At 35.1% G+C, this 12835-nt stretch overlaps 1 protein-coding gene across 16 annotated transcripts in view; it reads right to left on the reverse strand.

Annotated features, from left to right (window-relative positions):
• The window catches only part of LOC116750720 (ankyrin repeat and KH domain-containing protein 1), a 124092-nt gene that overhangs the window by 69016 nt on the left and 42241 nt on the right, over positions 1-12835 (reverse strand). For 15 of the 16 annotated variants that reach the window (XR_004349073.1, XR_004349072.1, XR_004349075.1 and 12 more), the window contains exons 8-10: positions 10246-10483; positions 9826-10017; positions 5014-5123 (exon numbers count right to left, since the gene is read on the reverse strand). Coding sequence is in view for 13 of the 16 variants with exons in the window: in XM_032625730.1 (XP_032481621.1) it covers positions 5014-5123; positions 9826-10017; positions 10246-10483 (540 nt within the window). In the remaining 3 variants the exon portion in view is untranslated. The remainder of the gene's footprint in view (positions 1-5013; positions 5124-9825; positions 10018-10245; positions 10484-12835) is intronic. The other variant, XM_032625732.1, reaches the window with a different exon arrangement.

The following is a 12835-nucleotide window of genomic DNA, read 5'->3' on the forward strand; positions in this document are numbered from 1 at the left end:
TTTACTTTCAAATAGCAATGAAGGCCTGTAACATGCTAAAGTGGGTCATAAAAAATCTTTATGTGAACACAACTAAAATATATTTACCTTCTCTAATATCTATGTCAGTTGTTTATTATGGGAAATACTACTTGAGTTCCTCTTCTAGACATGAAAGGCCAAGGAGCTGTAGAGAAGGAAGGAATACTAATTTACGGAATTTATATATCACTCTCCCTTTCCAACCTTAGCTTTGTTGGCAAATACATGTGAAGGAAATTCCACAAGTATTTCTTTTATCTCAACAAATGTATCAACGTTTTAGTGCTGAAATTAACATGCCATGATGAAAAGAGAAAGATTCCATCATCTTTACAAATGGTTTGAAAATCAGAAACACCACCAAATCAAAGCAACTCTGTACAAACTTCAAGTTATAAGTAAGTACTAGGGATGTATTATACAACATGATACATATAATTAATACTACTGTATGTTATATATGAAAGTTGTTAAGAGAGCAAATCCTAATAGATCTCATGACAAGGAATAAACTTTTTTTCTATTTCTTTAATTTTGTATATGAGATGACAGAGGTTCCTAAATTTATTGTGATTATCACAAGTTAAACTTATACAGTATTGTATGGCAATTATATCTTAATAAACCTGGAAGAAAAAAATAGAACAAAATAAAAAACAACAAAAACTCCTACTATATATATATATATATATATATATATATATATATATATAAAACAGAAAAACAAAACAACACTGACATGTTAACCAACACTGTTGCCACCTAAACATCCTATCATTAGGGCGTTTGGAAACTCTGACCTGATGCAGTCATCTTTCATAGAGATGGATCATCTCTATAACAAAAACATGGTTGGGCATGGAAGCCAGGAAAACACAGACAACAAAGTAAGTCAAAATTAAAAGCAAGCAAGAGAAAAAAAGAAAGAAGCAGAGTAGGGTTTTACAATCCAAGTTATACTATTGAATAGTTAACTATGCAAATTCTCCACCTTGAACATAAAAGTAATAGTAAAGAGGGGGCTAGAGGACTGTGGTAAAAGAAATCAAGCCATATAAATGCTTTAGCTGAAGTAAGCTATCAAGATACAAATAAGAATGAAATATTAAAACTCTGCCTTTTGGTCTAAAGACCAGTAAATGGGGAGAACAGCCTAAAGTAATAATTATACAGTACACCAGGACAGTGACTCAAAGACAATGGAACTGAATCAACTTCAGTTTTCATTTTTTTTAATATTGCAGATGTCAATTTTATTTTTATTTATTATTATTTTTGGCTGTGCCTCACGGCAGATGGGATCTTAGTTCCCGGACCAGGGATTGAACCCATGCCCCCTGCAGTGGAAGTGTGGAGTTTTAACCACTGGACCACCAGGGGAGTCACTCAACTTCGATTTTTAAATGGTGTTTATTGATTATTTCTGGTCAAGCAGTTCAATAACAAATTTGTAAGGATACATAGTATACTCCTTTTCAGAGAAATAAGATTAGTTTCCAAAGGCTGGTTTATTTTTTTTTCTTTTTTTTTAAAATTTCTTTTAGATTTTAAGTATACTACAGAATGCTAATGTGTTTTAATACAAACTTTCTTACAATGGGTTTACATCATATTATACCTGTAATCACACCAAATACTAAATACTAATTTGGGCCCAATAAACAAAAGATGCTATGCAGATAAAGAAAGTACATAAAGGAATAATCTTTATTTCAACATATAATGATTCCCATTACAGTGGTAACAAGAAGTACAACTATATGGAAGACATGGATTAGGTGATTTGTTCAAGGCTCTCTGCTTATTCAGTAGTTAAAATGATTTTGCATGTTAAATAGGGAGAATTTTCAAAAAGAACTCTGGAATTAATGGACAATTTTTTATTTCATTTAATTTTTGATTTCCAAAAGGAACATTTTAAGTGGCTTATTTAAGAAAACTAATCTAGTCCAAAGGTTTTTAATAATGGATTATTCAAATTTATGCAATTATTACAAAGGTAGACAAGTTACATATCAATCCATAACCTTCTAAATATGATAGATATTTAGGGTTTTTTTTACTGGAAATATCTAATATTTTTTCATTTTAAATATTTTTAAAACAAAAAAAAATTTCAAATAACTAAGTTTCAAATGAGAACATGCACATATTTTGAGGATCTACCTGAAAATGCTCAAGTATACTATCAGTTCTGGTTGTGGATTTTAAAAAAAGCATTAAATAAGAAACTGTCTAGATTTCCTTTAAAACTAAGTTCTAAACTATACCTACTACACATGTAGAATGAAAAGCCTTAAAACCTCTCAGTTTCATCTCAGGAAACAATATAAGAAATCCAAATTGTTGCATTACATTTTTATAAAATTGTAATTAATATCCTAACTGATTCTACAGAATATTTTTTAAAATGAGAGACAACAACTTTTAAGCTCTTTAAAAAATATATAATAACAGCCTTCAATTGTGGCAAAAGTTAAGCTCTAAAAATCTAACAAAGCATGGTCCAGATTGTGTTTCAAAGGTTGACTTGTGCGTTCTTATTTAAAACCGAAGGTAAAAATAGTTCCCCCCCAAATGAAGGTTCTCAGCTAGCCCACGAAAACAAACAAACAAACAATTTAATTTAAAGAACTACCAAACCTAGACATCAAGAATACATCTATGGGATGCCAGAAATGGAATACATCTCCACTCCATGCAATGGGAGCGTAGTCTTCCAATTCCAAACCACTGGAGGAAATTACTACAGTCCTAAACAGATACTAGGAGGTGACAGAAAAGAATGAAGGACAAGAAAGGTGCTACTGTCTTTTTAGGTCCAGCTAGCAAGAATTATCAGTCATTTTCTTCCTCAGGACCCAGGGACTGATCTGCCTGCTTTACTTACTTCTTGTTTTTCACTAGGTCTTTTGTTTCCTGCCTATGGCTTATAGTAAAGTCTGAAATTATTTATAGGTTTTAAATATCAAACTTACTATGCTTTTCCATACTTTCCACATTTTCTATAAAGAACAAGAACTGCTTTTTACAATCAGGAAAATAACTAATATTAAAATTGAAATATCTCTCCACAGATAGCAAAAGCATAAAATAGGAATACATTTTTTAAGTGAAAAATTAATATATGAAATAATTCAAAAGGAGAAAAATGTTATGCACATGAAATTATTAAATCTAGCAGTATTTACAACAGTGAAAAATAAAAAGCAAGTCAAAAGTTCAATAATAAGTGAATGATTATGGCTCATCAACTTGATGGATTATGCACAAGTTATAAATATACAGAATATGTAGCAAAATGGAAAAGATTATGACAGAACACACATCCTGGAAAATAGAAAACAACTGTACTATACTATGATTATAATTACATGTATATATGAGTGCAAAGACGGTTTGCAAAAGAGAAAAACAGTTACGTCAGAATAACAGTATTACCTTTGTACTTAAGGTAAATATTTATCTGAGCCATTTTTTAATCTTATATTTTGAATGTAAAACAGTATGGTAAATTCAAATCTTTCAATCTGCTTATTTAATGAAATTCTTCTAAGGAATTTTAATCACAATTTACCTAATTCCAGAAAACTATAAAAATAAAAAATAGAAAACAACCATTTTGTTTTCTATTTTTAAATGCCCTTTGTTTTAAAGGGCATTTAAAAATATTTCATAACAAATTTTTAACTCTGTCAAAAGTCACTAAGGTTTTGCTATACTTTAAAGTGCATTTAACAGATAATTCCTCTTTTCCTATTTAATATTTTTAGAAGAACTAGCAAATTAGTCAAGAAAGTGACTTAGCTATGGAAAAATGGAAGGAAGAATTTTGATAAGAATTCAGAGGATAAGAGTATTAAACTTTGCTTATATTATCTAAGCTTTTATGCTCTACCCTGTTTATTCCAAGTGATGAAATGCTTCAATTCTTAATTTTTAGATGACCCAAAGCAACTCTAAAAAAAGGAATGAGATAAAGAAAGAAGGCAGAAGATTAAGATCTACTTAACATATCCATCATAATTTTCAAACGAAAGAAGTACACCTCTTAGAAATTCTAACTGGCAGATCCTAATTAATGAGAATGAATGCTAGTCTTATCACTATAATATTTATTAGAAGTAGAAATGATGATAAATAAATAGCATAATTACACTATACACTTATTATAGTCAATAATTATTTTCCAACAATGTTCTCAGGTATTTTGGAGGGAATGTCTGTTATTGAAATTGGTTAAAAGACAATACTTGCACAGTTTTTTCTAAATAACTGAAATTAATAAAGTTGATTCTGTACAGCATTTATAATTATGCGTGTCTCATACAGATTTTTAAGAAATACAAAAGGGAATTCTGGAAGAAACTCTAGAAAGCAGTTCAAAATAATCTCACAAAATAAAAATTAGTCAAAGCAAACATTTCAGCAAGAAGCATAAACCTTTAAGTGGGATATTATTTATAATTTCCCATAGTTGTAAGGATTATTACATATATGAACCTGCCATCTAATTTGAAACTTTGAAAAGCCAAAATAGAAGATATTAAAAGAAAAGAAAAAGAATGAAATGCTGTAATAATGTTGTTAGGAAGATGACAGTAGCTTTATTTTAAATGTCTAACTAATTAAAAAAACAAAAGAAATCACTCAGAGTGATTTGACAGGTTATTCTATGTTGCAAACATATCACTGAATTTGTATGTCTAATAAAGGGCAGTTAAAAAGATTCAGGAATGTCAAATGGGACTGGGGTGAGAGGAAGAAAGAAACAAATGTTTTTACCTAGGAAAAGAAACAGTATGCCCTTTTAAAGACTATTTTCAAATACATTTAATAAATGCAACAACTAGAACAAGTAGCCAAACTTTTAAAAGTTATTTTATACAAAGCATGCAAACTATTGATCTTCTTTACTAGTGCTTTCTAAATGTTAAAAATAAAGGAGTATTAACATTCACACAAAAATATTTGAAATTAAAAATATCTTACTAAATCAGCCCCTGCTTGAAGTAAAACATCTGCAACATCCGTATGTCCATTTTCACAAGCGTAGGTTAAGGCTGTGTCTCCTGTTGCTGTTGTAGCATGAACGTTAGCACCTGGCAAACAAAAAAAGTACACATTTACTTTGTGAATTTTATAATTTGGTGAAACTCATAAACTCTAAATATGAAAATATCAGATTTTAAGAATCCTAATTTTCCTTTAAATGTTTTGGAAGAATGCTTTTAGCCACACAGAAAGGAACTATACCAAATGATTAAAAAATACAATAATCTGGACTTCCCTGGTGGCACAGTGGTTAAGAATCCTCCTGCCAATGCAGGGGACACGGGTTTGAGCCCTGGTCTGGGAAGATCCCAAATGCCGCAGAGCAACTAAGCCCATGCGCCACAATGACTGAGCCTGTGCTCTAGAGCCCGCAACCCACAACTACTGAGCCGCGTGCTGCAACTACTGAAGCCTGCGTGCCTAGAGCCTGTGCCCCACAACAAGAGAAGCTACCGCAATGGGAAGCCCGCACACTACAACAAAGAGTAGCCCCCACTCGACGCGACCGGAGAAAAACCCACACGCAGCAACAAAGACCCAACGCAGCCAAAATAAATAAATAAATAAATTTATTTTTTTAAAAAAATCTGCCTATACATTCCCCATAAGATATACCCTAAGAAATAAAAGGGTTGCTAAAGCCAAAAATATCAAACAGTTTTCAGAAATCATATTGACAGTAGTTTTGGTTTCTATTCTATGGATATTGTGGTAAAAATCAAATGAGTAATCCTTTGGTCAGTGAAATTCAGGGCATGGCTGAGAGAAAACACAGATAAAAGATTGCTGAAGTTAAGTAAAACCGTATGGTTCTGAATTGGAAGTACTGACATGAATTCATATTGTTTTATTATCTGTAAGAAAAATATTTCCTCACTCTGACCAACCAAAAAGGCCTAGAGACAATGAAAGACCAAGCCGAAATAGCATCTCTAGCTAAGATTGTGATCTCTAAGTACCATATCCTACTAAATGAAATTAGGGCTTCTTAAAGAAATAATTGGTTACAAGACTGGGGGAGAATCTGTATAAGATGGGCCTGAAACACCTAGCAATATCAAAAAGCAAGGAAACAGACTATAATGAGGTCACACCAAAAGGATTTAGGAGCTAAACTTATTGACCAAAGATAGTGAAACTGTCCCATATTTCAGCAATTTTTACATCAAAAAGAATGAGGACTATGATAGAATAAAAGCCATCATGTATGTTTAAATCTAGAAGTTCAAAATGATGTTCAAATCAAAACAAAAAAAACCACTTCCTTGGTCACCAGTGAAGGATACTAGGGGTCCACCTCATTATTTGCGGTGAGCGGGGGAGAGAAAAGGGGGGGAAAATCAAACATTTATACTATTGTTCCTATATGATTTATACCTAAGAGTAACCAAATAGTTGATGAAGGGAAGTTTCTCTTTATAGACATATTTCTGCTAATAAACAAAGAAGGAATAATAGAATTTAGAATATTACCACTTTGTAACCCTTAACGAATTGATAGATCTAAGCAATGATCATCAATATCTAATAATCAAAAAGAGAGACAATCAGACATTAACTACCTCCTGAAGAAAGTACACAAATACTACCTATGAAGTAGTCTTAAAAACAAAACAAACATACATCATACCTGAATTTAATCAAGTCTCTAGATCTAAGTACTACTTGCAGGAAATTCAAGGGACAGAAAAACAAGTTAAATGAAATCGTGGAGGTGCATTTAGCAAAATCCATACTCTGGGAAGCCTAAAGGATAAACATTTCATGTCTTCAACCAAAACTTGCAAGGGAAAAAAGAAAAGAAAGATGATGAAGAGCCCATAAATTAAAGGGACTTAAGAGATGTATTGATCAAGAGTTACTGTATGAATCTTATTCGAATCCTAATTCAAAAAAGTCATTAAACGCACACATACACATTTATAAGACTATCAGGAAACTATGAAAACTGCTTGGGTATTTAATGACACCAAGGAATTATTATTTTAAAAATTTAGGTAAGGAAATGGTACTGTGGTTACTTTTTTCTTTTTTTTTTTTGCAGTATGCAGGCCTCTCACTGTTGTGGCCTCTCCTGTTGCAGAGCACAGGCTCTGGACGCACAGGCTCAGCGGCCATGGCCCACGGGCCCAGCCGCTCCGCGGCATGTGGGATCCTCCCGGATCGGGGCACAAACCCATGTCCCCTGCATCGGCAGGCAGACTCCCAACCACTGCGCCACCAGGGAAGCCCAAGGTTTTTAAATTTTTTTAAAAAACTGTATAGGCAATGTATTAAAAGACCTGTTGGATTCTTCTTTAGTGCTACACTATAAGAAGAAATGCATGTAAATAAATCACACTCTAATCTGGAAAAAAATTGTTTTAGGTAGTGATCACATAAAAAGTGATTCTCAGGCCTGCGAGACAGTTCCAGAAACTACCTACTTCAAATTAGCAAAAGTAGCTAAATATGAGAATCAGTGGTGATGCAATAGAAAAAACAATGTCAGGAGTTCTAAGTTTGAATATTGGCCCTGTCACTTATTAGCTTGATTTGCTTAGGGAAGTTATGTAACATGACTGTACATCAGTTTCTATATCTATAAAATGTGTGTAATATTTCTTACTATACCAGTGGCCAGTGGTAATTAATAGAGTTAACAAATGAGCTGAGCAGAATGTCTGCTGATTTCTTAGTTAACATTATTTATTCCTTCTTTTTTTTTTTTTTTTTTTTTTTTTTGCAGTACGCGGGCCTCTCCTGTTGCAGAGCACAGGCTCCAGATGCGCAGGCCCAGTGGCCATGGCTCACAGGCCCAGCCGCTCCGCGGCATGTGGGATCCTCCCAGACCAGGGCATGAACCCGCGTCCCCTGCATCGGCAGGCGGACTCTCAACCACTGCACCACTGCGCCACCAGGGAAGCCCCTATTTATTCCTTCTTTTAAAAGCCTCTTAACAATATCTTGACTACTTAGAGGGATGTGGGGAGAATGAAGACTGATAAGCACCGGTAAAGAAAGACTCGTGAATGGGACACAGACAGTTACAGAAAATAATGAGGGAAAAATGACTGAATAATGCACATACATTTACTAACTACAGCAAATAATAGTATTTGAGTCAAGGAAGAGGTCAGCCTGTATGGCTGGTTTGTGCATTGGTTCAAAATCTAAACAATCATCCAAACCGCTAATGATCTGGATTAAGAAATTATTGCAATAATAATCCAAAGGAATAACTGATGCTGGGCTATAATCAAATTAATATTAACAATAAAGGATGAATAACGTTTTGCTAAATATTTTATTTTCCTTTATGTATTAATTTCTTTATATGTCAAGTTTTAAACAACTTATTAGCTATGGATAAAAAAATTTATACTACTTCTAAAGGATAAATAAAGGTTTACATCTGTCTGGATCAATTTTTTCTGATATATCCTTAACTTGCTCTATATAAAACTACAAATATTCTATGTAAAAAAAACTTACTTCTTACCACTGGTTCACAATATATAAAGCACAAATTATTATTATTTTTTTTTTTTGCAGTACACGGGCCTCTCACTGTTGTGGTCTCTCCCGTTGCGGAGCACAGGCTCCGGATGCGCAGGCTCAGCAGCCATGGATCATGGGCCCAGCCGTTCTGCGGCATGTGGGATCTTCCCGGACCGGGGCGCGAACCCGTGTCCCCTGCATCGGCAGGTGGACTCTCAACCACTGCGCCACCAGGGAAGCCCAAGCACAAATTATTTTAAAACTAAATACTTCTGGGACTTCCCTGGTGGTCCAGTGGTTAAGAATCCACCTTTCGGGGCTTCCCTGGTGGCACAGTGGTTGAGAGTCCGCCTGCCGATGCAGGGGACACGGGTTCGCGCCCCGGTCCGGGAAGATCCCACATGCCGCGGAGCGGCTGGGTCCGTGAGCCATGGCCGCTGAGCCTGCGCGTCCGGAGCCTGTGCTCCGCAACGGGAGAGGCCACAACAGTGAGAGGCCCACGCACCGCAAAAAAAAAAAAAAAAAAAAAAAGAATCCACCTTTCGCGGGGACGCGGGTTCGATCCCTGGTCAGGGAACTAAGATCCCACATGCCACGGGGCAACTAAGCCCACGTACTCTAGAGCTCGCGTGCCATACTGGAGAGCTCATGTGCCACAACTACTGGGCCCACGCGCTCTGGAGGCCACGTGCCACAACTAGAGAGAAGCCTGCACGCCGCAACGAAGAGCCTGCACCACAACAAAGATCCCTCACGCTGCAATGAAGATCCTGCATGCCACAACTAAGACCCAATGCAGCCAAATAAATAAATATTTAAAAACAAATTTTAAACCCCCAAAAACTAAATACTTCTGCCAAAAAAAAACATTCCCACTTGTTCGTTCATTCTTTCTTATTTTTTTTGAAAAGTCAGAAATGTCAAGAAATGAACAGGCTTAAGGGTATCAAATTATAACCTCTATGTCATCCCCACCTCCTCCTATTAATAGACACTAGGAGGAACTAACTTCTCCCCTCCAAAAGCCACCAACATTCAATAGAAAGATAAGGTCAACGGGAAGCCTTACAGTCACCAAGCAAACATTAATAACTCTAAGAAACCTTTTAAAGAAATGACATTTTTGGAGATTTAAAAGCCGAAGAAGAGAGTTAAATTATGGAGCTGTCTTTCAACTTTTGTAGAAAGTTGAAAAAGTTATGGTTAATTGTCAAAGTTATGAAACAATATAAAAGTCTTTTTCTAAAAGGCGTTTTTAAAGCCACATACCGGCAGCCAGTAAATATTTAACCAACTCCAGGTGTCCCTCCTGAGAAGCCTCCATCAGAGGTGTGGAGCAGCCAAGTTCTATGTCAGCCCCTGCCTTAATCAGGAAGTCTGCAACTTCAGAAAATCCTCCACAGCAAGCCAACGTCAGAGCAGTTTCTTGGGTTTCTTCTGTCTGAGCATTTATATTTGCTCCTGAGGAAAGCATGAAAATAGATAAAACTAGTTACAAAAGACTTACAGTAAAGTGTTCTGATTTGTGATAATTATCTTTTCTCTGCTGCTGGGGTTCCTTCCAGGGTGTTGATGATTTATTTTATCATCAATGCAAAAAATATCTTAGTTGTAGTAAACTTCAGGGATACTGACACAAAAAAACCAAAGGAAATCGATTTTTTAATTAAAGAAATAAAACTATTTTACCTTGTGCTAAGAGTAGTGCCACCATCTCTTCGTGTCCTTCCCGAGCAGCTTCCATCAAGGGAGTGTATCCTTCATCATTAACTTCCTCAAGATTTGCGCCCCTCTCAATAAGTAGAGCTGCCAATTCAACGTGTCCTCCACAGGCAGCTAGCGTTAACGGAGACTCAAATGAATCTGCAGGCATATTCACTTGAGCACCACTATCCAAAAGCAAACGTGCCACCTCTACATGTCCATCCTGCAGATTTTCAGAAGTAAAACAAGAAGAAGGAATTTTTGTTTTGTTTTGATATTTTTTAAGTGAGAGAAGAAAAGCAAGAGATTGAGGAAAGACAAGAGGGAAAAAAAGGAGAGGCAGCTTAGAGGCATATATATCACCACGACCATCTGAACAATTTTTGAAATCTATCTTACCAAAAGTCCATTAAAATTATTTTACCTTACTTTTGAGCAAGCCCAAAATTTTCCACATGAATCAGACTTGTGAGATACAGTTACAACTCCAAATAATTTTGAATTTCCACATTCTTTGAAGTTCAAAAAATTGTTAAATCCATAGTCAACAGTAACTCAAGATAAAATAATTACTGTTTATACTACAGCCAGAGTCAAATATAGCTATAGCCTCAAACTTAAGTGTCATGTTTAAGTGTAGAAACTGTTAGATCTATTTAAGAAAAGAAGACTTCGCATAAAGTAACACAACAAATTCTGTTAAGTCATTACCACTTGGGATTATGTCACCAAGGTAAATCCCTGTGGACTGATCCTATATTTTTTCTCATCACTAACTTGTAATGAGGCAAAGAATTTTACAAAGATGTAAAAATAAGTCGTATTCACTTGTAAATAATTTTACCATGAGCCCATCTGCATAGACAGTAAGGCAATTAATATTCTCATGGAGTGTATCCATTCTATCCCTCTATCTTCATACATACATTTCTTTAGTTTCAAATTCTATGCTACAAAATTTTATGTAACTCCTTAACTCCTGTTGTGCATATAAAGACAAATGGTATTGTTCTTTATTTCAAAAATGACCCAAATATTGCTAATGAAAAGTAAAGACTGAGTACAAAAATAAGGTTTTATAAGGTTGGGCAATTCTTTTACTAAAGAATTAATTAAAGAAACCTTAATTAAATATTAGGTTTCAGGATCCATCTAGAGTTTCATTATACTTAACTAAATAACTAACTTAGCTGTAACCACTTTTGACATGATGTCAAAAACAAATGACTTCACATTAAAATTTTAGTTTTACTAATACTTCAAATATATGTAAAATAAAATATATTTTAACCAAATTCCTATATTGAGTTACTGGTGTTTGATATACAATTCTAATTGAAAAGAAAATAAGGGTTTATGAATGCCCACAGATCAGGGAACTACTATTGCACCCAGCTTCTCTAGGCTCCCAAGAAATTGTTTTGCTTGAATTTAATTTTTGAAGAGTCTTTATATACTCTGCTAGCATATTCTGAGTACATACCTTACAGAGGAATTATACTAAGCACTTTTTTTATGTTAATGAACAATATTATTTCTAACAAAGGAAAAAAGAACAAAATAAGAAATTAAAAAAAGAATAATCCACTCTTAAAGGCCTAATACCATTATTAGAATTTTTTTAAATTCTAAGACTTTAGTCTTAGCCTTTGAGCAGCAGCTGGGATTGGACTTACTCTCTATCATAAACAACTATAAAAATTGGGGAAAAAAGATAAAACAACTGGAGGCACTGGACAGCAACCAAGCTAGGGCTAGGGTTATGGTAACTTAAAGAAGGGAGCATTTGAGATGCTCCCTTTTTTTTAAATAAAATATATATATATTTTTTAGCATCTTTATTGGAGTATAATTGCTTTACAATGGTGCACCAGTTTTGCTTTATAACAAAGTGAATCAGCTATACATATACATATGTCCTCATATCTCCTCCCTCTTGCTTCTCCCTCCCACCCTCCCTATCCCACCCCTCTACATGGTCACAAAGCACTGAGCTGATCTCCCTGTACTATGCGGCTGCTTCCCACTAGCTATCTATTTTACATTTGGTAGCATATATAAGTCCATGCCACTCTCTCACTTCGTCCCAGCTTACCCTTCCTCCTCCCCGTATCCTCAAGTCCATTCTCTACGTCTGCATCTTTATTCCTGTCCTGCCCCTAGGTTCTTCAGAACACTTTTTTTTTTTAGAGTCCATATATATGTGTTAGCATATGGTATTTGTTTTTCTCTTTCTGACTTACTTCACTCTGTATGACAGACTCTAGGTCCATCCACGTCACTACAAATAACTCAATTTTGTTTCTTTTTACGGCTGAGCAATATTCCATTGTATGTATGTGCCACATCTTCTTTATCCATTCACCTGTTGATGGACACTTAGGTTGATTCCATGTCCTAGCTATTGTAAACAAAGCTGCAATGAACACTGCGATACATGACTTTTTTTTTTTTTTTTTTTTTGCGGTACGCGGGCCTCTCACTGTTGTGGCCTCTCCCGTTGCGGAGCACAGGCTCCGGACGCGCAGGCTCAGTGGCCATGGCTCACGGGCCCAGCCGCTCCGTGGCATGAGGG

This window comes from Phocoena sinus, chromosome 3 (assembly GCF_008692025.1).
Source record: "Phocoena sinus isolate mPhoSin1 chromosome 3, mPhoSin1.pri, whole genome shotgun sequence".
In the NCBI taxonomy this organism is placed as follows: Eukaryota; Metazoa; Chordata; class Mammalia; order Artiodactyla; family Phocoenidae; genus Phocoena; species Phocoena sinus.